The sequence below is a fragment of the Lepus europaeus genome, chromosome 22, assembly GCF_033115175.1.
Source record: "Lepus europaeus isolate LE1 chromosome 22, mLepTim1.pri, whole genome shotgun sequence".
NCBI classification, from domain to species: Eukaryota; Metazoa; Chordata; class Mammalia; order Lagomorpha; family Leporidae; genus Lepus; species Lepus europaeus.
Window position 1 is genome coordinate 32,206,734 of NC_084848.1, and position 25,134 is coordinate 32,231,867.

General features: G+C 49.7%; 1 protein-coding gene across 5 annotated transcripts in view; it reads right to left on the reverse strand.

The window, feature by feature from the left end:
* Positions 1–7,899: 7,899 nt before the first annotated feature.
* The window catches only part of EXD2 (exonuclease 3'-5' domain containing 2), a 51,130-nt gene continuing 33,895 nt past the window's right edge, over positions 7,900–25,134 (reverse strand). For 2 of the 5 annotated variants that reach the window (XM_062181461.1, XM_062181462.1), the window contains 6 exons: positions 23,134–23,260; positions 19,373–19,704; positions 17,992–18,098; positions 17,660–17,795; positions 16,118–16,474; positions 7,901–9,653 (listed from right to left, as the gene is read on the reverse strand). In XM_062181461.1, coding sequence (XP_062037445.1) covers positions 9,437–9,653; positions 16,118–16,474; positions 17,660–17,795; positions 17,992–18,098; positions 19,373–19,704; positions 23,134–23,260 — 1,276 coding nt within the window. In that variant the 3' untranslated portion in view covers positions 7,901–9,436. Of the gene's footprint in view, positions 9,654–16,117; positions 16,475–17,659; positions 17,796–17,991; positions 18,099–19,372; positions 19,705–23,133; positions 23,261–25,134 lie in introns of all 5 variants that reach the window. The other 3 variants (XM_062181459.1, XM_062181460.1, XM_062181463.1) reach the window with 2 other exon arrangements.

A 25,134-nucleotide genomic window follows, 5' to 3' on the forward strand; every position in this document is an offset into this window, starting at 1 on the left:
GCACCTGCATGGGAGAATACGTATTCTAGAAAGACTACCCACAGATTTCAAAAACACTTTTGCACAAAAATAAACATCTTTTAATTCTTTTCACTAACTTTTTGAAGTACCCTCCTACTTTTAATTAAAACTATATTAGTGTTGCATTACTTTAACTAAAATACTTTTTTAAAAAGATTTTATTTGGAAGTCAGAGTTAGAGAGACAGAGGGAAGGGGAGGGAGGGAGGAGGAGGAGGAGGAGGAGAGAGAGAGAGAGAGAGAGAGAGAGAGAGAGAGAGAGATCTTCCATCCACTGGTTCACTCTCCAGATGGCTGCATCAGCCAGGGATGGGCCAGGCCAAAGCCAGGAGCCAGGAGCTTCTGCTGGGTCTCCGAGGTGAGTGCAGGAGCCCAAGTATTTGGATCATCTTCTACTGCTTTTCCCAGGTCATTAGCAGGGAGCTGAATCGAAAGTGGAGTAGCCGGGATTCGAACCGGCTCCTGTATGGGATGTTGGTGCTGCAGGCAATGGTTTTATACCTGCTATGCCACATTGCTGGCCCCTAACTAAGACACTTGAGGCTCCTCTCAAGAAGGTTACTCTGGCTTATAGTTTGGAGGCTCACAGTCCAAGATCAGGTGGCCCCAGTAGTCTGGAACCCAGTGGGGGCTGGCAATGGTGGAGCCAGAGCAGGGGAACAGTCACAAGGCAGAGACAGATACCAGACATGCTTTTCCTCTACCTTCTCTGTGGTCTCCCCTGACAAAGCTATCGTGATTTGATCATGTGGCCTACTACAGCAGTCTAATCCACGCAAATCACTTCCCAAAGGCCCCGCCTTCAGATGTCATAAATGGATCAAGCCTCTACCCTAATCCATCAACCATCATTAATTGTCAATACAGGATTGGGGGTTCAAGTGTCTGTGTGAGTTTGGGGAGCCAAGTCCTGTCTAATCTATAAGAACAACCAAAGAAGAAACGTGGGCTTTAAAAACAAAGCCACACACATACAATCTCTCTAAAGGATGTACAATACACAAGTAGTAACCCAGGGCCAGTGTTGTGGCACAGAGGGGTAAGCCACCATTTGGGACACCAGCATCCTATAGCAGAGTGCCAGTTCAAGTCCAGGCTACTCTGCTTCCAATCCAGCCCTGCTAATGTGCCTAGAAACGTAACAGAAGGTGGCCCCAAGTACTTGGATCCCTACCACCCATGTGGGAGACCAGAATGGAGTTCCTGGATCCTGGCTTCATCTTGGCTCAACTGTGGCTGTTGTGGCCATGTGGGGTATAAAGTAGCATATAGGAGATCGATCTCTCTCTCTCTCTCTCTGTCACTCTGCCTTTTTTTTTTTTTTTTTTTAAGATTTATTTATTTATTTGAAAGTCAGAGTTACACAGAGAGAGGAGAGGGAGGGAGGGAGGGTGAGAGGGAGAGGTCTTCCATCTGATAGTTCACTCCCCAGATGGCCGAAAGAGCCGGAACTGCGCCAATCCGAAGCCAGGAGCCAGGAGCTTCTTCCTGGTCTCCCTGGAAGCGGGTGCAGGGGCCCAAGGACTTGGGCCTTCTTCTACTGCTTTCCCAGGCCATACCAGAGAGCTGGATTGGAAGTGGAGCAGCTGGGACTCGAACCGGCACCCATGTGGGATGCCGGCGCTCAGGCCAGGGTGCTAACCCGCTGCACCACAGCGCCGGCCCCATTCTCTGCCTTTCAAATAAGTAAATCTTTAAATAAAACCCAACCAAAAACAAGTAATAGTAATACCAGTTACCTTCCAGGAGGGAAAGGAGTAGGGAGATCTCCTTTTCATTGTATATTTTAAAACATTTTTGTACTATGTGCCCATATTACATATTTTAAAAGTTAACTTATTAAAAATAAACATCATGTAGCTTTACAGTAACCAAGTCCACCAGATGTGACACAAGGGCAAACTGCCTAGACCCAAGACGACTGAATCTTTAATCATACCTGTGACCCGGATTATTTTAGAGTCATTTGCTCAGCTAGATGGATGGACAACCTCTCACTCCCAGGCTGGCCATCATCAGGACAGGTGTTTCATGCAATGTGAAAGACCTCGGCCCTTGGTAGTGATATGTGTGTATGCATTTGTCAGAACTCATCAAGCTGCACTCTGCTGGAGAGTCCTTGTGCTGCTGTTAAAGTGTTCTTAACAATACAATCCCAGCCCTTGTGGAAAAAATAAGCCACAAAGTCACTACTTAGAGGCTTTTGGGGTTGGTGGTTCAGAGAAAGCTGTTGTTTTGAGACAACAACTCCGTGTGGACTTTTTCACAAAACTTGCTGTCTGGAACACCAGCACATGCATGTGCTTTTGGTTAAACATTCCACGGCTGAAACGCAACTCAGTGCTGAAATGCCGAGAAGATGAGGCGAAAGCTTGGCCAAGGTCAAGCTCTGCTGATGGTTTGAGAGGAGGACAGCGGCCAACTGCTCTGTACTTAAAAAAGAAAAACTAGCCCAAGTCATCTTATGCTTCTTGTCGGAGCCAACTTTAGCCCTGTTTGTTGCATCCAAGAGCTTGGAAGAAGCCATGTGTGCTGTAACTCATGCCTACCAAGCCTACAGGGCCAAACATGCAGATCTTGATTAAAAATAAACCAAATCAGCTGACTGGGGCTTTAGTTGGCTCTGTGGGATAATAGCAAAGAATGTCAGAATTTTAGATAAATTAGGGTTCACCTAGGGGAAGTCAGAGAAATGTACTTGAGCTTCTTTTTTTTTTTGTTATCTGGTTACTATTTCTCAAACAACACCAAAAAATGACCCCAAGTTGGCAGAAATTGGGGGTTCATGTGTACATCTAAGTGATGGCTATAAACTGAGATCCAAGTGGAGCATGCTTTGCACAAACTGGTATTAAAGAAAAGCCAAGGCTGGCGCCGCAGCTCAATAGGCTAACCCTCCGCCTGCGGCGCCAGTACCCCGGGTTCTAGTCCCGGTTGCCCCTCTTCCAGTCCAGCTCTCTGCTGTGGCCCGGGAGGGCAGTGGAGAATGGCCCAAGTGCTTGGGCCCTGCACCCCTTGGGAGACCAGGATAGGCACCTGGCTCCTGGCTTCGGATCAGCGCGGTGCGCCGGCTGCAGCGCAGCGACCACAGCAGCCACTGGGGGGTGAACCAACGGCAAAGGAAGACCTTTCTCTCTGTCTCTCTCTCTCTCACTGTCCACTCTGCCTGTCAAAAAAAAAAAAAAAAAAAAAAAAAAAAAAAAGCCAATACACTTTCTCTGAGACTGAAAGCGAGCACAAAGATGGACTAGAAAAGGTAATTTCTGCCAGTTCACAGGAAATGGATAGACACACAGCTGTCTTATGAAATACAAACTTCATATTTCACACACATCCATCAAGCTGATGCTCAGGCCAAGCAAAGGTAACCAGGGCAAAGCCCACGGAAGCCAGGGTTACAGACACGGCGTCCACAGGCGCTCCTGTGGCCCCGAGTCAGACATGTCTCAGGACTCACAGCTGGATGACACTGTGCTAAGATTTCCTCAGGCAGTCACAACAGCATTAAGAAAAAGAGAGATTTTTACACATTGGTTTAATGTTTTCCTTTGAAGTGCCCAATTTTATTCAGTTCTCTATCAATGATATATTCTTAATTTCTCTTAACCTGAAAAACCTTAAAATCTCTTTCCTATCACTGTCCTCCCATCCACAACACTCGACACACTTGTTTCATTTCCACTCCACACTCATCTCTTAGGAAACCTACGGCACCAGCAGTGTGGTAGAAGATACAGATGTCCCTTCCCTCTTGCTGGAGTGGAACTGGAAGCCCCCGGAGCCACCACAGCACTCTGGTGAGAAGGGTATTTTGTTCCCAGGTGGTGCACCGGAAGGAGGGAGCAGGCTTCTCCTTAGTCAGTGAGGCCAGGGGGACATGGCGTTGGCATCCCGTTTCCCTCATTACCCTCCAGAGTTCCCATCTGCAGGGCTGGGGGCAGGATGAGTGAGTGCAGCCAAGCAAAAGGTACACGGCACACAAGGGAAGTGCCACACATGGGCTAGCAAGATCCATCGCAGGAGGCAACGGCTCAGGGCCCTTCAGCACTTCTAATTCAAGCCTCGGATTTTATAGGTACAAAAGCAGCCAGGACAAGTTAAGCGATGAGTCCAAAGACACACAGTGGGTGGCCGGAACCAGAGCCAATGTCACCAGCCTACTCCTCTCTGATCCTCTGACACATGACAGAACTGGGTATAGGAACAAGCAAAACATAAAGCTGAGTGCAGGAACAAGCCCCCTTTCCCCGGCCCCCTCCATCGACCAAATCAACATACTTCCTTTAAAACTACCCAAGCTTCAATCTCCTATTTCTGGCAGCACCTTTAGCTTCCTGAGCTCAGATTTCTCTCTCTCTCTTTTTCTTTTTTTTTTTTTTTATTTGAAAGTCAGAGTTACAAAGAGAGAGGAGAGGCAGAGAGAGAGAGAGAGGCCTTCCATCTGATGGTTCACTCCCCAGATGGCCGCAACGGTCAGAGTTGCGCCGATCTGAAGCCAGGAGCCAGGAGCTTCCTCTGGGTCTCCCACATGGATGTAGGGACCCAAGGACTTGGGCCATCTTCTACTGCTTCCCCAGGCCATAGCAGAGAGCTGGATCGGAAGTGGAGCAGCTGGGTCTCGAGCGCGGGCGCCCATATGGGATGCCGGTGCTTCAGGCCAGGGCATTAACCCTCTATGCCACAGCTCCGGCCCCAGATTTCTCATTCTTATACAAGACTTCAGAGAGACCCTGGTGACCTGAGTGGTCAGAATCCCAACTGTAGACTCTGCTACAGTCTGAGAAAGAGACCTTTGGTGAGCAGCAGTAGACTACCAGTAGCCACCTCCAACTCGGGAACATTCTGGACCACACACTGTGCTTATAATAACGCTGACTCTGAACTCAGCAGCTTTGGAAGGTTACGCTGACGGAAAGGCTACAATTACCCCTGCAGTTATTACTTCAAGAGTTCAGAACAAGGAAGAAGGCTGGGAGGAGAGCGAGTACTTTGGGTTCAGTCCAGAGGATGTAAGATTTACTACGTCACATCCATCCAGAGCAGAGAACGCCTCTGACCTTAACGGCAGCGTGCACAGTACTAGAAGAGGGCCAAACCAGGCTGTATGAATGAGGCTCTTTGACATCCCCTCTTCCTATACCAAGGGAATCAGTTCTTGATTACCTCCGAAGTGACCATCCCTTTGCTCCAGTCACCTGCACTGTGACTTCAACAGAGCTGACCACAAATCAGAGTAGATGGAACCGACAGTCTACCTTCCCCAATAAACAACGCTCAGGCATTAAAGCAAAGGGCGTGACTGACGCAGCTCCCAGCAGGCTGCGGGAACAGGACCCCTCATCACGTGCAACACCTGCCCATCAGCCCTGCTCCACCAGCTGAAGAAAAACTGCTCCAGGACTGGGATGGGCAGAAAGCACCGAGCTCGGGGCCGGCGCTGCAGAAGACGGCCCAGGTCCTTGGGCCCCTGCACCCACATGGGAGACCCGGAAGCAGCTCGTGGCTCCTGGCTTCAGATCTGCTCAGTTCTGGCGGTTGCCGCCATTGGGGAGTGAACCAGAAACCAGCAGGTGGAAGACTTTTCTCTCTGTCTCTCCCTCTCTCTGTCTGTAACTCTACCTCTCAAATAAATTTTAGAAATCTTAAAAAAAAAAAAAAAAAAGAGGAAGGAAAGTACTGCGCTCCAGCACAAGTACGCAGCATGGTGAATGCCCGAAAAGTACAGCTGAACCCAAAATCAAGGCATCTGGAGGACCATGGAATTATTATTCCTCAAGAAAAGGCTGACTTATTTATTTGAAAGGCAGGGTTACAGAGAGACAGAGACAGAGAGAGGTCTTCCATCCTCTGCTGGTTCACTTCCCAGATGGCTGTAATGGCCAGAGCTGTGCCAATCGGAAGCCAGGAGCCTCTTCCGGGTTTCCCACATGGGTGCAGGGGCCCAAGCACTTGGCCTATCTTCCACTGCTTTCCCAGGCCATAGCAGAGAGCTGGATCGGAAATGGAGCAGCCAGGTCTCGAACTGGCGCCCATATGGGATGCCAGTGCTTCAGGCCAGGACTGCCACCACAGCCCTGGCCACAATGTTTCTACTTCCCTGACTGCCACAGGGAGATAAAGCAATGAAGGGGGGGGGGGGGGGCAGAGAAGCCACAGAGAAGAGACTCAGGGAGCCCCAGAGAGGCCTTGGCCGCGCACGACCCTGAGCTCTCCCTGCTACTCACGCGTAAGCTTGCTGAGTGCACTGGGACACGGGGAGCCGAAGGGTCAAAGAGACGCCTTTCCTTGCTGACACTCCTAACGCTGATGTCAGTTTGTACCCACTCCAGCAACCTGAGCCCCCTCTTCACATCCCAATTTCTAGGATTCAACCCTAAGGAAATTGCCAAAGATGGAGTCAAGGAGGAATACCCTAGAAAGCTCACCAGAGCAGTCACTGATAAGAACAAAGGACCTAAAACAACCAAAATTCTCAACTCTGTAGGAATGAAAGCTCGAGCAAGCAGAGCCACTAGAACTGTGTTCCCGAAGTCCTAAGGATGCGGGAAATTCCTAGACACCAGGTTTAGCCAGTGGGGGAATGAGGACACCGGCCTGTACCAATGCAGATCCCTGGTTTGGCTTAAATGTTACACATCACATGTTTAAATGCTGACGGGAAATTCACAATCCCGGCAGGCTTGGGGCTATTCCACACGGAAGGAAGATGGATGAGTTGGATTCTTTCTTCAGACTCGTGAGAGCACATGCTACTTTTATATCAGAGGAAAAAACACAATAAATATTTGTTTTACAATACATCTACCCTAAAATCTCTCATTTCACGCGGCAACTGTCAGTCCGAGGGAGGGGCTGCTGAAGCTGGTGACAAACTCGGAGAGTTGGGAAGAGCCCAGGGGGCACAGCAAACCTCTTCTGGGTGGGACGAGAAACCCGGCACACCACGGCCTGGCTGTTGCTCTGCCTTGCTGCCGGCCCTGTGTTCCCTGGGCCTGGCCAGGAGCTGTCCTGGAGAACCCATGAGCTCGCCACAGCAGCCACCGCACCCCGCAGGAACTCTCACCTCTTAGCATGAGGATCCCAGGAGCAGAGCAAGTAAAGGCCCTACTCGCCTCTCTCAGAGGAGGAAGGTTTTCTTGTAAAGTTTACAGAAGTGACTCAAAACCAGCTATGCAGATTGCGAAACACGAGTTACGTTCCGTGACTGTATAAAAGTCGAATGCATTTAAAAGCAAATCTCTGAGTGCCATCTTGTGGCAAGCCTGGCCCCAAACACAACCAAGTACGGGCTGTTTTCTCCATCCTTCTCCATGCCCCGCCCCTTACCACAGCCCCACACAACTCGGCCAGGAGGCACTGCCCCGTAAGAACCCACCACACTGGACAAACACTCCTCAAAGTGCCTGGCACTATCCACTTTCAGGCATTTCTAGTTTAGACCCCAGGAGTGCCTGTTTGAGGGTACATGAGAAGAAAGAGGTGTACCGCAGGAGTGGGGGACCTCTGTTCTGCCCAGGGCCATTTACATATTTATAACACCATCTAGGGGCCACACACAACTGTCAACTTAAATCAGCCTGCCAGAGACTTACTGAATTCCACGTCCCGCCTAGGGAAGCCTAGGCAGGGCCAGACCAAGTGATACTGCAGGCGGGCCGGTCCCCAGTCTGAGGCTGTGCATGTGGGTCTGTGGGCTGCTCTTCGGTGCACTGTGTGTGTGTGTGTGTGTGAGGGCCGGCTCCCACGCGGCAGGCACCGCTAGGATAAGTGTCTCCTCCACTAAGGACAGTCACCATTTTATTTTTATTTATTTATTTATTTTTATTTTTGACAGGCAGAGTGGACAGTGAGAGAGAGACAGAGAGAAAGGTCTTTCTTTTGCTGTTGGTTCACCCTCCAATGGCCGCCGTGGTAGGCGCGCTGCGGCTGGCGCACTGCGCTGTTCTCATGGCAGGAGCCAGGTGCTTCTCCTGGTCTCCCATGGGGTGCAGGGCCCAAGCACTTGGGCCATCCTCCACTGCACTCCCGGGCCACAGCAGAGAGCTGGCCTGGAAGAGGGGCAACCAGGACAGGATCGGTGCCCCGACCGGGACTAGAACCCGGTGTGCCGGCGCCGCAAGGCGGAGGATTAGCCTAGTGAGCCGCGGCGCCGGCCCAGACAGTCACCATTTTAGAAAGTTATATAGAAAAGGGTTACATTGACAGCTCAGTGAGTCTTGTGCTTAGAGGTTTTATTGATCAAGGTTAGAACAATCATCACCAACTTGGGCACAATTCCAAAATAGAGCTCTTGTTGAATTCAGATCTTAAAAGTCCTTTTTAAGCTTGTTAAGAACTTGTGAAATACGAAAGTTTCCCTAGTAGTTTAGAAAAGGTACAATCACTAATAAGTTAATTTCACACTCAATGAGGAGACAGATGTTTTGGGAGACGAAACATCACCCTGGCAGACATCTACTGTATTCGCTGATCTCGGGGCCCCAGGCTTCAGGGGGACCAGGAAGTCCTCCGTGAACCGCGACCTGACTGAAAGCCTCTGGAGTGAGTATGAGTTTAAAAGAAGTCAGTGTTGCAAAGCTGAGCGAGGCCAGAGCGTGGAGGAGCTGACGTGGATCCTGGTTAAATACAATTGTCCCCACAGAAAGGGACTGAGCTAAAATCCTGGCAGTTTGGGGCAGGAAGCGTGCAAGAAGCAGGCAACACACAGCACAAAGGGAAGAGCTGAGCCAAGAACCACAGCTCTGCTGGGCAGCGGCCTGTAGGCCCACACACCTCGGCTGGGGGGGAGGGCTTATCCCAGAAGGGGGCTTCCTCAAGGGGAGGGCGGAGCTGCCCTGTGGCCCCACGTGGGAAGGGAGCACAGTCACGCATGGGAAATCAACGGAAGCACCGTACTCCAGGCGGGTCCCAGACAGGTGAGTCACTGGGAGCACTCAGCCAATGATCCTCAGGAGGCTGAGCTGGGAGCACGGGTCGGACCCCTGGTCCCTTCTCCAGCCTCCAAAAGCACAGTCTCCCTTCCCGGCCTGACGGGACTGACACACTGGGCAGCTCCTGTCTGAGGTCAATCAACGCACTGGACAGGGAAGCAAGGAGCTAAAAACATTTTCTGAGTCCCAGCAAGTCGCTTCGGGGAGAATTCATCAGTTTCCCTCTGGCAGGAAAGGCAGAAGGAGCAGAGAGGAAATAAAGGTCAAGGTCTCCTTTCTCGTTCACAAAGACAAACCAAGAGAGGAGATGGACCTTGCCCAGTTACAGCTCCAAACCACGGCTTTCCTTAAAACGGCAGCCTGCAGCCTCAGAAGCACCTGAGTCCAGCACGGGTTCGTGTTCTGACTGCAGGCTGGGGCCTTGACAATTAGTGACCACCTTCACTGCAGCCCCACCCCCGGCCCCGCCCTGGGAGGGAGCCGCGCTCACGACAGCTTGACCGCGAGGTCTTCTCCGTACTTCCGGAGCAGCTTCTGATGGTTGTGATCCACGGACCACTGCTGCGGCAGGTGCGTAGGCTGCATGGAGTCCAGGAAGTGCTGGCGCCAGCGGCTCTCGAGCTGCATGAGGGAGCGCAGGCCGCCCTGGGTGTGGCACTGCACCACCTTCAGCCCGTGAGGGACGTAGTTTTCATTAGAAATCCTGCCGAGACACGAAGAGCAAAGGGCGTGAGGGCAGGAACTGGACGGTGGCACAAACAGCTTCAATGGCTGCTGGCCTGGGGTCTACCGGGAGGCGGTCAGACTCCCACAGGCTGCTATTCAAGCCTTTTCCAAACACCCTCTTTCTCATCTTTCCCCTTTTTGTTCGCAGTCCGAAGAGAAGGCACTCAGAAGCCTGCGTTACACACGACGCTCAACCCCCACGAGAGGGGCCCTGCTGCCCGGCTGATGATGGGCGAAGAACGAACGTCGGGCTTTCCTTTCCCCAACGGACGTCCAGTGACCAGCCCCCCCTTCTTTCGGGGTATCCACTGAGTCATGCTCAGTATTTGTCCGTGGCTGTGAAGTCAGCCCACCTGCTCCACGTCTTCATACCGCAGTGAAACACCTGAGCGTAAAATGCGGCGTGGGACAGGTTCTCTCCTGCCTTCTTTCTCAGAGGAGGAGCGCCACGCCACCCGCCAGCAGTGTCTGGGTGATGAAAAGCGGCTCTGGCCAGGCAGCTGTGTCCCTGCCTCTGTCCCCACCAAGCAGGGCGGCCTTGGGAACGCGCTGACCCTCAGGAACAGTGCTTCCCCCCACCCTTCTCAAGGAAGCAGCCTCTCTCCCTACACCCACGTCCTGCTCCGCTCCGCCCTCCCAGGATCCTCTCCATCCAGCACTTAGGATTCAGCAGATGAGCTTACCACGGTCCTGTCTATCTCCAGACAGCTGTTCCCGGGCTTTCTGTTGTTGCTAGTGTTCATGCAGAGAAACATTTATTGAATGATCAACAACTGGGTGTTTTCACCACTAAGCTAGAGAAATGTTCTGCAGTCTGGAAATTGAGGGTGGCAAATGTTCCCCCCAAAAGTTATCCTTAACAAGGTCAAAGAGCCAGCCTGCCCACTCCTTGGGAGCTTCCAATATCATGAGATCAGCCAAGGAGTGGAGATTCCACCCTCTGAGCTTCCAGCTTACTGTAAATCAAATGAGGAATCCCACCCTTGTGGCTCTTTTATCAGGAGCAAGCCAGACAGGATAAAGGGTTGCAAATCAGGTCTTTTGATGGGTTTTGTCCCTGTGTTATAACTGAATGTCAAATGATTGTCAAGTTTCTTTTTTCTTTTTTTTCTAAAATTGTGCTTAAAAACCCCAGGGCCATGGGCCTCTTCAGGGTTTTTCTTCCATTGGAGCCCCCCTCCATACTGCTCTGGCTGAAATTCTTTGACTCTAAGAAAACCTCAAAAAAAAAAAAAAAAAAAAAAAAAAAGAAATGTTCTGGGGCCAGCGCTGTGGTGCAGTGGGTTAAAGCCTTGGCCTGCAGTGCCAGCATCCCATATTGGCGCCAATTTGCGTCCCAGCTAGTCCACTTCTAATCTAGCTCCCTGCTAATGCGGCTGGGAGAGCAGTGGAAGATGGCTCAAGTGCTTGGGCCCCGCACCCACATGGGAGACTCACGTGGGAAGAAGTTCCTGGCTCCTGGCTTCAGACTGGCTCAGCTCTCGCTGTTGTAGCCATTTAGGGAGTGAACCAGTAGATGGAAGCCCTCTCTCTCTCTCTACCTCTCTCTGTAACTGTGTCTTTCAAGTAAATAAAATAAATCTTTAAGAAAAAGAAGAGGGCTGGCGCCGCGGCTCACTAGGCTAATCCTCTGCCTGAGACGCTGGCACACGGGGCTCTAGTCCCGGTTGGGGAGCCGGATTCTGTCCTGGTTGCTCCTCTTCCAGTCCAGCTCTCTGCTGTGGCCCGGGAAGGCAGTGGAGGATGCCCAAGTGCTTGGGCCCTGCACCTGCATAGGAGACCAGGAGGAAGCACCTGGCTTCTGGCTTTGGATTGGCGCAGCGCGCCAGCCGCAATGCACTGTCCATAGCAGCCACTTGGGGGGTGAACCAACGGAAAAAGGAAGATCTTTTTTTTTTTTCTCTCTCTCTCTCACTAACTCTGCCTGTCAAAAAAAAAAAAAAAAAAAGAAAGAAAAAGAAGAAATGTTCTGTTACCAGCATCTGCTGGTAGAAATATAAAGGGTAGGGGCTGGCACTGTGGCACAGCAGGTTAAGTTGTTGCCTGTGATCCTGTATGGGAGCCGGTTGGGGTCCCAGCTGCGCCACTTCCAATCCTGCTCTCTGCTAATGGCCTGGGAAAAGCAGCAGAAGGTGGCCCAAGTGTTTAGGCCCCTGCCACCCACGTGAGAGACTCAGAAGAAGCTGTTGGCTCCTGGCTTCAGCCTGGCCCAGCCCTGGCCTTTGCAGCCATCTTGGGAATGAACCATGGAATGGAAGATCTGTCTCTCCCTCTCTTTCTCTAACTCAGTCTTCAGATAAATCTTAAAAAAAAAAATAAAATAAAAATAAAAAAATAAAGGGTAAGTTAAATTACTTCAGTTATTTCTTCTTCCTATTTTGATACTTCTCACACCAGATCCTTATGTTACCAAGTAGAAGGCAAAATATCATTGAAATAAAGGTTTTTCTATAAAAAAAAACAAACAAACAAAAAAAAAAACACAGCTGCCTCCCTACTCCTCCTATGAATGCTGTCAGTTCTGCTATTACTAGGCAGCTGGTGACCCAAGCAGTAATCATAAAATAGATGTCCTATTTACTGAAATCTCAAGTAGCACGCTAGAAAAACGGGGGTCCAGTACAAAATGATGTAAAGGAAGCCATAACTCAGCAAGAAGCGTTCACAGGATGACCAACACTCCTTGGTGACTAGGAAGCCGCTTAGCCAGGAAGCATACCTGTGCCTTTGGAGATAAGAAAAGTTGGGCTATACTTGAATTAAAATCCTGTTGTTCAATCCTGTTTTCCTTAGAACACAATGAATCTGGATAACATCAGTTACTCCTCTTGTTTTAGTCATCAAGGAAGGAAACAAGTTTCCTTTCTCTTTTACCTTAACCCACTTTCTAGGTAGTCTTTATCTTTACAGACCTATTTGTAGCTTTACTTAGTTCTTTGGTTTTATGCTAATATGCCTTTGCTCCAGGAACGCTTTTAGCATTCCTTTGTTTTCAGATGTGACTTTTATATTGGAAACTTTATGTATCTGAGTTTGTAGCTAGAGGCCCTGCCTATCTACCAATTCCCTCCTACCCATACATACATACACACATAGAGACTACATAATAATTTTATAACTGTTTATGTCTCCTTGATAATTTAAAAAAATTGTTCTTTTATTTGAAGGACAGAGAGACAGAGATATATTCCATCCTGCCACAGCCAGGGCTGGGCCAGGCCAAAGCCAGGATCCTGGGACCCAATCCAGGTCTCTCACATGGGTGACAGTGACCCAACCACTTAAGCCATCATTTGTTCCTCCCAAGGTACAAACCAGCAGGAAGCTGGATTGGAAGTCAAAAGTCAGGACTCAAACCAGGCACTCAGATCTGAGATGTGGGTATCCCAAGTGGCAATGAACTCTGCACAAAATAATTTTTAGTTCTCTGAAAATATCAGCAAGCTTTGTATTTCCTGAATATTTTTAAATTAAAACTTCTTTAAGGAGTTGACTGTTCTCAGTCTTAAGCCCAGCATCCACTTATCCAGTTCAGTAAGATCTATGGCTGAAGTGTGAGGGGGGGAGGTAGTTTGATACTGTTTTAGGAAATACATTTGAGAATTAATCAAAGGAGTCAGTCTCACTAATGTGTCATATGATGTCAATAACCTCAAAGAAACTTAGAAAATAATATATATTCAACTTCACACAATAGTTGTAGGGATAAAATTCAATAATAGTTTTTTTTTAAAAAAAAACTTTGAAAGATTTTGAAAGTGCAAGATGTAATATTAGCAGTTACCAGTAAGAAATCTAAGGGGCCAGCACTGTGGCTTAGCGGGTGGGGCCGCAGCCTGCAGTGCTGGCATGCCATATGCATGCCAGTTTGAGTCCAAGCTGCTCCACTTCCGATCCAGCTCTCTGCTATGGCCTGGGAAAGCAATGGAAGATGGCCCAGGTCCTTAGGCCCCTGCACCCATATGGGAGATCCAGAAGAAGCTCCTGGCTCCTGGCTTCAGATCAGCGCAGCTCTGGCCATTGCAGCCAATTGGGGAGTGAACCAGAGGATGGAAGACCTCTCTCTCTGCCTCTCCTCTCTGTGCAACTCTGACTTTCAAATAAATAAATAGATAAATAAATCTTTTAAAAAATAAATAAGTAAAACCCATCTTAGCAGGCTGCAATAAGAAATAATAATGGTGGTGAAGTAGGTAAAGCCACTGCCTGTAACGCTAGCATTCTACATGGGTTCCGGTTTGTGTTCTGGCTGCTCCACTTCTAACCCAGCTCCCTGCTAATGGCTGTTGCAACCATCTGGGGAGTGAACCAGCGGGTGAAAGATCCCTGTCTCTCTCTCTCCCTCTGTAAGTCTGACTTTTAAATAAATAATCTTTTAAAAAAAGAAATAATCATGGCCACTTATTAAAAGTCATTATCTTGAGCCAGTGCCGCGGCTCAATTGGCTAATCCTCCGCCTTGTGGCGCCGGAACACCGAGTTCTAGTCCCGGTCGGGGCGCCAGATTCTGTCCCGATTGCACCTCTTCCAGGCCAGCTCTCTGCTGTGGCCCGGGAGTGCAGTGGAGGATGGCCCAAGTGCTTGGGCCCTGCACCACATGGGAGACCAGGAGAAGCAACTGGCTCCTGCAGGATCAGCACGGTGCACCGGCCGCGGCGGCCATTGGAGGGTGAACCAACGGCAAAGGAAGACCTTTCTTTTTTTTTCTTTCTTTTTTTTTTTTTGACAGGCAGAGTGGACAGAGAGAGACAGAGAGAAAGGTCTTCCTTTTTGCCATTGGTTCACCCTCCAATGGCCGCCGCGGCTGGCGCATCACGCTGATCCGAAGCCAGGAGCCAGGTGCTTCTCCTGGTCTCCCATGCGGGTGCAGGGCCCAAGCACTTGGGCCATCCTCCACTGCCTTCCCGGGCCATAGCAGAGAGCTGGCCTGGAAGAGGAGCAACCAGGACAGAATCCGGTGCCCTGACGGGGAATAGAATCTGGTGTGCCGGTGCCGCTAGGCGGAGGATTAGCCTGTTGAGCCACGGCGCCGGCCTAAAAGAAGACCTTTCTCTCTCTCTCTCTCTCTCACTGTCCATTCTGCTTGTCAAAAAAAAAAAAAAAAAAAGTTATTATCTTGGTTCTACAAGATACAAGGTATCTCTATATGTCTGTCCAATTGATATTTGCAGTATCTGTGATGGATCAGCAGCCTGGGTGAAATAACCGTTTCTAAAAAATAAATAAATACCCTAAATAAAGCCCTCATTCTCCTGCGCATTTCTCTCATTGAATAAAAAGCTTCAAAACTTAAAATAAATCAATATTGTGATTATGATCATAGTTTTAATTGATTCCTTTTTTAAGGAAAGTCTTTTCAGTTTTTCTTTCTTTATTTTCATGTTATTGGAAGGCAGGTAGGCAGGCAGGCAGACAGCAAGAGATCTTCCATCTATCTGCTAGTTTATTCCCCAAATACTTGAAAAAGCCAGGGATAGGCAAGGCCAAAGCCAGGAGCCCTGAACTCCATTCAGGGGTCTCCCATGGAAGTCAGGGACTCAAGCACCTGTGGCCTCCCAGGGTACACATTAGTAGGGAGATGGATGATCAGAAACACAGAAAGTCAGGACTTGAACCAGACACTCCAGTATGGGATACAGGCATCCAATTGGCTGCCCCTTATTTATGTATTTATTTGATAATGGAAACACTAAGCAATTGCTATCAGGATTTTGTGAACTTATTGGCTCAATTATTTCATCCCTTAGTACTTTGGAAAAAAGTGAGAGTTTGGAAGCAGAACTACACCTAGCAGCCCAAAGGTCTTATCATCTGAGCCACGTAGCTATTCATTTTTCAGGACCATAAACATCTCGCTTAGGGACACTGAGTCATATCCTATGAATTCGCCTATGCACATACAGGAAAGGTGGGAGAGAGCAAGGGAGGACGGAAACAAGAGGAAAGTCACTTAAACAGGGACAGCAATTCTGTGCAATATTCCACTCAGTAGGCCGGAACCCGGCAGAGCAGGTGAGACGGGAAATGTGAACCCATGGTTCTCACACCCCTGGGTGAAGGCAGGGATGCAAAATCACCAGAAGGTCCTTCATGTGCAACTCCAGAGATTTCGGGCTATCACTGGACGATCATTTCGTCCTGCGTGCTGACTTCAGAATGTGTGAGACAACTCCCTTGCATTTACACTCTCACACTAACCATGAAAATGACTGGACTAAAGCACATGGCATTAAAGAGTCAAGGACAGACACTATACAAAAGGCAAGTCTCCTTAGCGAGAAAATCCTCAAGGAGATTGTCCTAAGCCCATTCCCATGGTGTCTTCCACCACCAGACGCTTACTGAGTCAGCTGGATGCCTGGCACTGCACGCAGGCCGTGGAGGCCCCCTCCCCAGCAAACACGTCCACGGAGCAGGGATGTCCCTGGTTCTTAAGTCGTACCTTGTCTCCAGGTTGGCGGCCTCCTGCAGCATCTCCTCTGTGATGGTGTCTGTGTTATAAAACTCCCTCAGCGCTCGCAGCAGCTCCTCCTTGCGATGGGCAGGCAGGCTCTCCGCGTTGAGCAGGGCCCTGGCCCCGGAACGCACCTGCCGGCGCTCGGGGTCTTCCAGCAGGCGCAAGCCTTCCTCGGAGCCGATGGGCGCCTGGAACTCCCTGGCCAGCTGCTGCTTCAGGTGGTTGTCGTAGTAGTTGGAGATGGCGTGGCAGGAGGTGCAGAGCAGCAGCACGTCATGGGAGTTGTGGTCCTTCATCTCAATGGGGAAGTGCTTGCGGTACTCGTGCGGAATCACGTTCTTCCTGGAACGGGGCCACGGGAGAGCAGGGCTCATCAGCATAGGACACTGAGCACATGCAAAGCGAGCAGCTGGCTACCAGGATTCCAGCCTGAGCCTGAACACGACGAGGAGCCTTGAGCACCACACCCAACAGCCTACCTCAAGGCAACTCGCCTACTCCACTCTATCCTACATGGGTCTTAGGTTCCTGGTTGCCTGCCTCACCCACCCACCTGTTCCTCAGGTCTCTCTCTCCTCAAAGCCAATACCGACCACTTGCTATGAGGCTATAGGGGCAGGCAGAAGTTAACAGCCCACCTTTGAGCAGGCCTTGCTTCACGAAGGAGGGGTCTTGGGGAAATGAAAAGATATTCTTGGGGCTGGTGCTGTGGTGCAGTAGGTAAAGTCGTCACCTGCAGCACCAGCATCCCATATGGACGCCAGTTCAAGTTCCGACTGCTCCACTTCCAGTCCAGGCTCTCTACTTGTGGCCTGGGAAAGCAGTGGAAGATGGTCCAAGTGCTTGGGCCCCTGTACCGGTGTGGGAGACTTGGAAGAAGCTCCTGGCCAGCCCAGCTCTGGCTGTTATGGCCATTTGGGGAGTGAACCAGTGGATGAAGACTTTGCTGTCTGTAGCTCTGCTTCTCAAGTAAATAAATAAATCTTTTTTTTTTTTTTTTTAAGTTTCTTCTCATGGCCCTGACATCCAGAAAACAACTCTCTGTGAAGCCCGGTGACATGAGAAGGCCAGTGTCCTTCATCTGAGGAATCCCCGGCTCTGACACGGCTTCCCGGGTTAAGCAGGGCCCATCTCAGCTTTCGGCAGCAGCAACAGTGCAGGGGAGGAGGAGAGAAGGGAGTCCCAGCACCAAGGCCGCAGAGACAGCGCAAGTGTCCGGCCACGTGGGCCTTGACACAAAAAGAATCACAGGCCAGAGCAGCCTTCGGGTCTGGACACTGTGTGAACAGCACCCGGGCTCGGAGAGTCCATGAGCCACTCAGGGAGGACACACGGACCCAGCCCCTGAAGGAGGCAGTCCGGGGTCCGCCCTGCACAAAGGCAGCGGACTGCTACCGCGTTACCGTGAAGCGGCTCAGCGCCCAGGGCTGGCCGCACTGGGACAGCCAGCCCTCTGCCAGGCTCCAGCAGGCTGCACAGCCCCATCCCCATGGGGCGGACGGTCAGGGTGCCCACGACCACACTCACCGGATGTAGGAGTCCCGCTTGCCGCACACCACACACAGGTTCTCTTTGACCATCAGGTAGTAGTCTCCCGGGGATTCGGGTCTGCCCGCAGGCTCAAACCGGAGCTTCACCACAAAGGGCTCTTCGCTCACCAGCTCTTAGAGGGGAGAAGGAGGTCAGCACTGCCTGCGCGCGCCCGCCCCCCGCCCCCGCCCGGGAAGGTGCCCGGCTGTGTCTCTGTGTTGTGACTACCCAGTCCGCATGTCTCCAGGTCTCTCCCTCACATCCCACTGCCCACTCCCGCCAGCACCCACTGCCCTAAACAGAGAAGCGAGGACAGCTGAGTGTCCCACCTCCAATGCCCTTGTGCAGGTACCACTGGGCTTTCCTCCGGTCACAGGTGCAGAGGGGCTGTCCATCAGGAGCGTGCAGAAAGCAGTTATCATACAGAGGCGACTTTCTGCGGGGAAGGGAGAGAAACCTCAGACTCAAAGTGTTTGTCAAGCACTCGGTCGGCTTCCCATGCTCTTCTGAGTCAGTCAAACTACTCTCAACACTAGGATCACACATACAAATTATGGGAGAAACAAATAGGGCAAGAAACCACAGTGAACCCCCATCTGCATTGGGCAAGGAAACAAATTCGTTTATGCCTCTAGATTTTTACTTAATTGACTAGGACGTTAGGGGGTGAATTGGGTGGTGTTTACGTTGCTCTGCTATGAACACAAACAGCACCAGAGCTACAAGAAAACTGTCAAATCACTGCAAATTACAAATTTTAAAGTTCAAGCTAAAATAATGAGGACCACGTCAATTTATTTTTAGCTCACGTGTAAAATTTCCTCCGATTTAATCATACATTTCCTAAAGGCATGTTGCTACAGGGACCAAACTTCTGTTCCAGAGTACTTAGGAGTCATCGTCCGACAACAAAGGGGTCAGTTGTACTGGAAAGTTCTAGCTGGCAGGAGAACAACACTGGTTTAGAGCTGGGTCCCAGCTAAGTGATCAAACACCAGACAGGTAAGAAATCAGCTCATGTGTTTCTCCTGAAGAGATGAAGCCCTTCACGTTACTCATTTTCACAGCCATCCTGAAGCAAACAAGAGCTAATAACTAATCCCCCTTTTAAGGTGGGACCGGCGCTGTGGCATAGCAGATAAAGCCACCATAGGGACGCCAGTTCAAGTCCCAGCTGCTCCACTTCCCATCCAGCTCTGTGCTATGGCCTGGGAAAGCAGTAGAAGATGACCCAAGTCCTTGGGCCCCTGCACCCACGTGGGAGACCCAGAAAAAGCTCCTGGCTCCTGGCTTCAGATCAGCCCAGCTCCAGCCGTTGTGGCCATTTGGGGAGTGAACCAGTGTGGATAGAAGACCTCTCTCTCAGCCTCTCCTTCTCTGTGTAACTCTTTCAAATAAATAAATAAATCTTTAAAAAAAAAAGTTGGAGAAGTTACAGGTCTAATGTCACATCGGGGCTCAGTGACAAAGTCAGGCTTAAGCCTCATTTCTACTCCAATTGTCCAAAGGTTGAAAAATAAAAGGAGGAAAAAAATACACAAGTAAAACAAAGGACAGTCCAAATGTCTCTGAAAACAAGAGAAAAGGAAAACACACCCTGGACAGCCTCCTCTGCCTCACCACAGGCCTCGCCCCAGGCCCCTGGCATGACGTCACATCCCCCGCTGGAGACTGGGCCCTCGCTCCACGAGCCAGAGAACTGTCAGTTACCTGGCAGAGTAGCCCACCCCCAGGGGCTTTCTCTTGTGTCTCCTGGGGTCCCTGCCTTGCTGGCTGCCGGGCACCGCTCCATCGCTCTCAGACTTCTTCTTTCTCGGCTTCTGCTGAGACTCGGAGGCTTCCCCAGCAACCTCCTCTCCCAATCTGCTAACTGCTTTGCTTCGGAATGGGATGTCCACCATATCCCGGCATTTCTCCAAGACTTTCCTCCAGCCAGCGCGGTCATCGCTCTCTGCCACAGCTGGCTGCCTAGAGAAAGGGTATCCAAGGAGATGGAGAAAGAGAGCCACTGAAACCTGCGCATCCCTGGCGGCGTACGTTACCTGGAGAGAAAAGTCAGCCATCAGTGGAACCTCAAAGGCACACCAGACAAAGCAACCTCGGGCATCACAGAGATACGGACAAACCTGAGGATGCTAATTCACAATGGTCAGTAATCTAGGCACCATGGACTTCCTGAAAACCTTTTATTACAAAAAAAACTTCAAATTGTACAACAGTGAATTGAATAGCACAAGAATTCTCATGTTCTCTGTTTCTTCACTATAATCGCTAAAATAATGACTCACTCTAACTCCTGGAAAATCCTGATCTACGTGAACCAGTGAGGTTTCTTCCTGTCTGCTACCATTCCACTGCACAGCTGTTTCTCAAGTCTAGGGAGAGGCCTGACAATCAGCACATGAAATCCACTTTGGGGCAGTCACCCTTCAGAATGGCTGAAATTATGACTAAGAGGGCTGTGTGACTATCAATCAGAAAAGGCTCACCATCCTATTAATAACATGTTGAAAACAAGGAAAACAAATGGGTTTCACGGCCGGCGCCGTGGCTCACTTGGCTAATCCTCTGCCTGCGGCGCCGGCACACCGGGTTCTAGTCCTGGTTGCTCCTCTTCCAGTCCAGCTCTCTGCTGTGGCCTGGGAGTGCAGTGGAGGATGGCCCAAGTGCTTGGGCCCTGCACCCGCATGGGAGACCAGGAAGAAGCACCTGGCTCCTGGCTTCAGATCGGCCCAGCGCACCGGCCGTAGCAGCCATTTAGGTAGTGAACCAATGGAAGGAAGACCTTTCTCTCTGTCTCTCTGTCACTGTCTATAAATTCTCTCTGTGTCTCTCTCTCTCACACTAACTCTGCCTGTCAAAAAAAAAAAAAAAAAAAAAGGGTTTCATATATGGGCCTCAAGTCAAAATTTTGCCCTGGCATGTTTTTGTTTAATAATGCTAAGTCATCCTTGTGGGGTCGGGCACTGTGCTACAACCAGCAAAGCCACCGTCTGCAGTGCTGCCATCCCACATGGGCAGCAGATCAGGTCCCAGCTGCTCCACCTCCCATCCACCTTCCTGCTCATTTGCCTGGGCAAGCAGTAGAAGATGGCCCAAGTGCCTGGGCCCCTGCACCCACATGGGAGACCCAGAGGAAGCTCCTGGCTCCTGGTCCTTGTTCAACCTAGTCCAGCTCTGGCTATTGTGGCCATTTGGGGAGTGAAGCATAAGATGGAAGATGGAAGATCTCTCTATATGTCTCTTTCTCACTCTGCAATTCTGCTTTTCAAATAAATAAATTAATAATTTTTTTTTTTGACAGGCAGAGTGGATAGTGAGAGAGAGAGACAGAGAGAAAGGTCTTCCTTTTGCTGTTGGTTCAGCCTCCAATGGCCTCTGCGGCCGGCGCATCATGCTGATCCGAAGCCAGGAGCCAGGTGCTTCTCCTGGTCTCCCATGGGGTGCAGGGCCCAAGCACTTGGGCCATCCTCCACTGCACTCCCGGGCCACAGCAGAGAGCTGGACTGGAAGAGGGGCAACCGGGATAGAATCCAGCGCCCCGACCGGGACTAGAACCCAGTGTGCCGGTGCCCCAGGCAGAGGATTAGCCTATTGAGCCGTGGCACCGGCTAAATTAATAAATCTTAAAAGAAGTTATTCTCCCAAGCAACTAGTGAAAGAAAGGCAAGCTAGTCACTCACAAAAGTAGTCAAAATGAAAACTGATAAGTTTTCCCAACAAAGGGTATAAGAATTTCAAAAGTCTTCTAACAACCAAGCCAGATAAATGATTCTATTAGTAAGGATTTTTTTTTGACACCTTTAGAATAAAACAAGTTCGGATGGAATTTTCCACCCAGATATAACAATCTACATATTTATCAGCAAATTTTTCTCCCAGAGAAAAGAGGTGTGCTTGAATGTGGGAAGAGTGCTTTTTAACATATGGTTTCCAAATAAGCAGAAACAAAGGCACTTTCAATAAATGGTGCTGAGACAAGGGGATACCCCATGTGAAAGATGAATTTGAAACCTTATCTCAAACATATACAAAAATCAACTCAAAATGGATCACAGACCAAAGTGCAAAAGCTAAACTTAAAAGAAAATGTAGGAGTAACCCTTCATGACTTTGCATTAGGGGATACTTGATTGGGTATGATACCAAAAGAATAAGCAGTAGGCCGGCGCCGTGGCTCAATAGGCTAATCCTCCGCCTAGCGGCGCCAGCCGGATTCTAGTCCCGGTCGGGGCACCGGATTCTGTCCCGCTTGCCCCTCTTCTAGGCCAGCTCTCTGCTGTGGCCTGGGAGCACAGTGGAGGATGGCCCAAGTGCTTGGGCCCTGCACCCCAGGGGAGATCAGGAGAAGCACCTGGCTCCTGCCATCGGATTGGCGCGGTGCACTGGCCGCAGCACGCCAGCTGTGGCGGCCATTGGAGGGTGAACCAATGGCAAAGGAAGACCTTTCTCTCTGTCTCTCTCTCACTGTCCACTCTGCCTGTCAAAAAAAGAAAAAAAGAAAAAAGAAAGAAAAAAAAAGCAGTAAAAGAAAACATAGACAACTGGAGCTCATCAAACTTAAAACTTTTGTTTGTTTTAAGTGTGAAAAGATAATTTGTAGAATGGGAAAAGCATATTTTAAAATAATGCATCTGGGGACTGGCGCTGTGGCGTAGTGGGTAAAACTGCTGCTTGCAGTGCTGGCATCCCATATGGGTGCCGGTTCGAGTCCCGGTTGTTCCACCTCCGATCTGAAAGCAGAAGGCCCAAGTCCTTGGGCCCCTGCATCCATGTGGGAGATCTGGAAGAGCTCCAGGTTCCTGGCTTCAGATTGGCCCAGCTCCAGCCATTATGGCCATTTAGGGAGTGAACCAGCGGATCGAAGACCCCTCTCTCTCGCTCTCTGCCTCTCTGTAACTCTGCCTTCAAATAAATAAACAAATCTAAAAAAATTACACATTGGTATTCATGGAAAAATTACATTTTCTGAATGGCCTGGCATATAGTGAGTGTCTAGGGTGTAACTGGATTTCTTACTCTTTTATTTAGGTGGCATATACATTGTAGTCCAGTCTATCCAGTACTTTTACAGTATTATGAGGATTAAAATATTTAAAAAATTACTATTACTCTTTGGAGGCAACAACTGTTATGCTCTCCAGCCGCTGTGATAAGAACACTTGGTCCTGGGGCAGGTGTTTGGTCGAGTGGTTAGGAAGCCCATGTCCCACCCTGGAGTGCTGGGGCTCAGTACTCAGCTCCAGCCCCTGACCGCAGGTTTCTGCTGATGCAGATCCCAGGAGACAGTGACGACAGCTCAGGTAGCCGGTTTTCTGCGGCCCACATGGGAGACCTGGATTTGGTTCCTGGCTCCTGGCTTCAGCCTGACCCAGTCCTGGCTGTTGTGGGCATTTGGAAAATGAACCAGTGGATGGGATCACTCTCTCTCTCAAGTAAATAAACAATAACAAATTGTTTTAGAAGAATACCTGGTCCTCTGTAAGATTCTCAGCATCCCAGTTGCTGCAACGAAGTAGAAGGGACTTGTCAAGGGGGAAGTTCAAAACAGTCTCAGCGAGTGATTTCAGGCTAAGACCATTACGGAGCAAATTGTTTCTAAAAGAAGTAAATAAAATCATGTATCAAAAGTGGGTAACGGATATGAACAGGAACATAAAAAAGATGAATAAATGGCCAATGAGCATCTAGATAATTGATACCTCACTAATCATAAAAAAAAAAAAAAAAAAGACAAATTGGGGCCAGTGCTGTGGAATAACATAGCAGATAAAGCCGCCACCTGCAGTGCAGGCATGCCATATGGATGCTGGTTCAAGTCCTGGCTGCTCCTCTTCCAATCCAGATCTCTGCTTATGGCCTGGGAAGGCAGTGGAGGATGGCTCAAGTACTTGTGCCCCTGCACCCACATGGGAGACCAGGAAGAAGCTCCTGGCTCCTGGTTTTAGATCGGCCCAGCTCTAGCTGTTATGGCCATTGGGGAGTAAACCAGCAGATGGAAGATCTCTCTTTGCGTCTGACTCTGCCACTCTAACTCTGCCTTTCAAATAAATAAATAAATCTTTAATAAATAAATGAAAAATGGACATAATTTTTTCTATCAGATTGCAGAGATTTTTTATTTTCATTTTAAAAAAAGATTGTATTTATTTATTTGAGAGGCAGAGTTACAAAGAGAGGGTGAGACAGAGAGAAAGATCTTCCATCCGCTGGTTCATTCCCCAAAAGGCTGCAATGGCAGGAATTGGGCTGATCCGAAGCCACAGCCAGGAGCTCCTTCTGGGTCTCCCACATGGGCGCAGGACTTGGGCCATCTTCCTCTGCCTTCCAGGCCATAAGCAGAGAGCTAGATTGGAAGAGGAGCAGCCAGGGCAGAGGCTTAGCCTACTATATCACAGTGCTGGTTCCTGCAAAGATTTTTAAAATTAACTATACCTAGTATCTATCAACAGAACATGAAGAAACAGGAAATCTCATCTAAAATTCTTAAACATTTTTACATCTTTATTAGAACAGTTTAATAAATAAATATCAAAATTTTGAATATGATGTCCCACATTGGAGGGCCTGGGTTCAATTCCTGGCTCTGACTCCTGACTCCAGCTTTTTAGCAATGCAGATCCTGGAAAGCATCCGTTAGAGGGCTGAAGTAATTGGGTTCCTGCCACCTTCACGGGAGACCGGGACTGGATTCAGCTTCCAGCTTCAGCTCTAGTCACTGCAGTCATTAGGGGAGTGGGCTGGCTGGTGGAGGCTCACTCTCTGCCTCAGGTCTGTATCTCTCTCTCTGCTTCTCAAATAATATTTTGAAATTTGAAATTTATTCTTAGCACAAATATACTTAATAGGATGCTCACTGTAGCATCAGTGATGGTAGGAAAGAACTACAGACAGCCGGTGCCGTGGCTCAACAGGCTAATCCTCCGCCTAGCGGCGCTGGCACACTGGGTTCTAGTCCCAGTTGCCCCTCTTCCAGGCCAGCTCTCTGCTGTGGTCCAGGAGTGCAGTGGAGGATGGCCCAAGTCCATGGGCCCTGCACCCCATGGGAGACCAGGAGAAGCACCTGGCTCCTGCCATCGGATCAGCGCGGTGCGCCGGCTGCAGTGCGCCGGCCACATTGGCCATTGGAGGGTGAACCAACGGCAAAGGAAGACCTTTCTCTCTGTCTCTCTCTCTCACTGTCCACTCTGCCTGTCAAAATTTAAAAAAAAAAAAAATCATGATAAGGGGAGAGCAACAAGTGTTGTGGCATGTGGATTAAGCTGTTAGTTGGAATGCCCTCAAACCATATTCAAGTGTTGGTTCCAGCTACCCTCTGCTTCCAGACCAGCTTCCTGCTAATGCATCTGCAAGGCAGCAGATGATGGCTTACGTGGTGCAGACCCTGCCATCCACATGGAGACCTGGATGGAGTTCCTGGCTCCTGCAGTCACTTGGGAAATAAACCAGCAGATGGAAGACCTCTCCCTGAC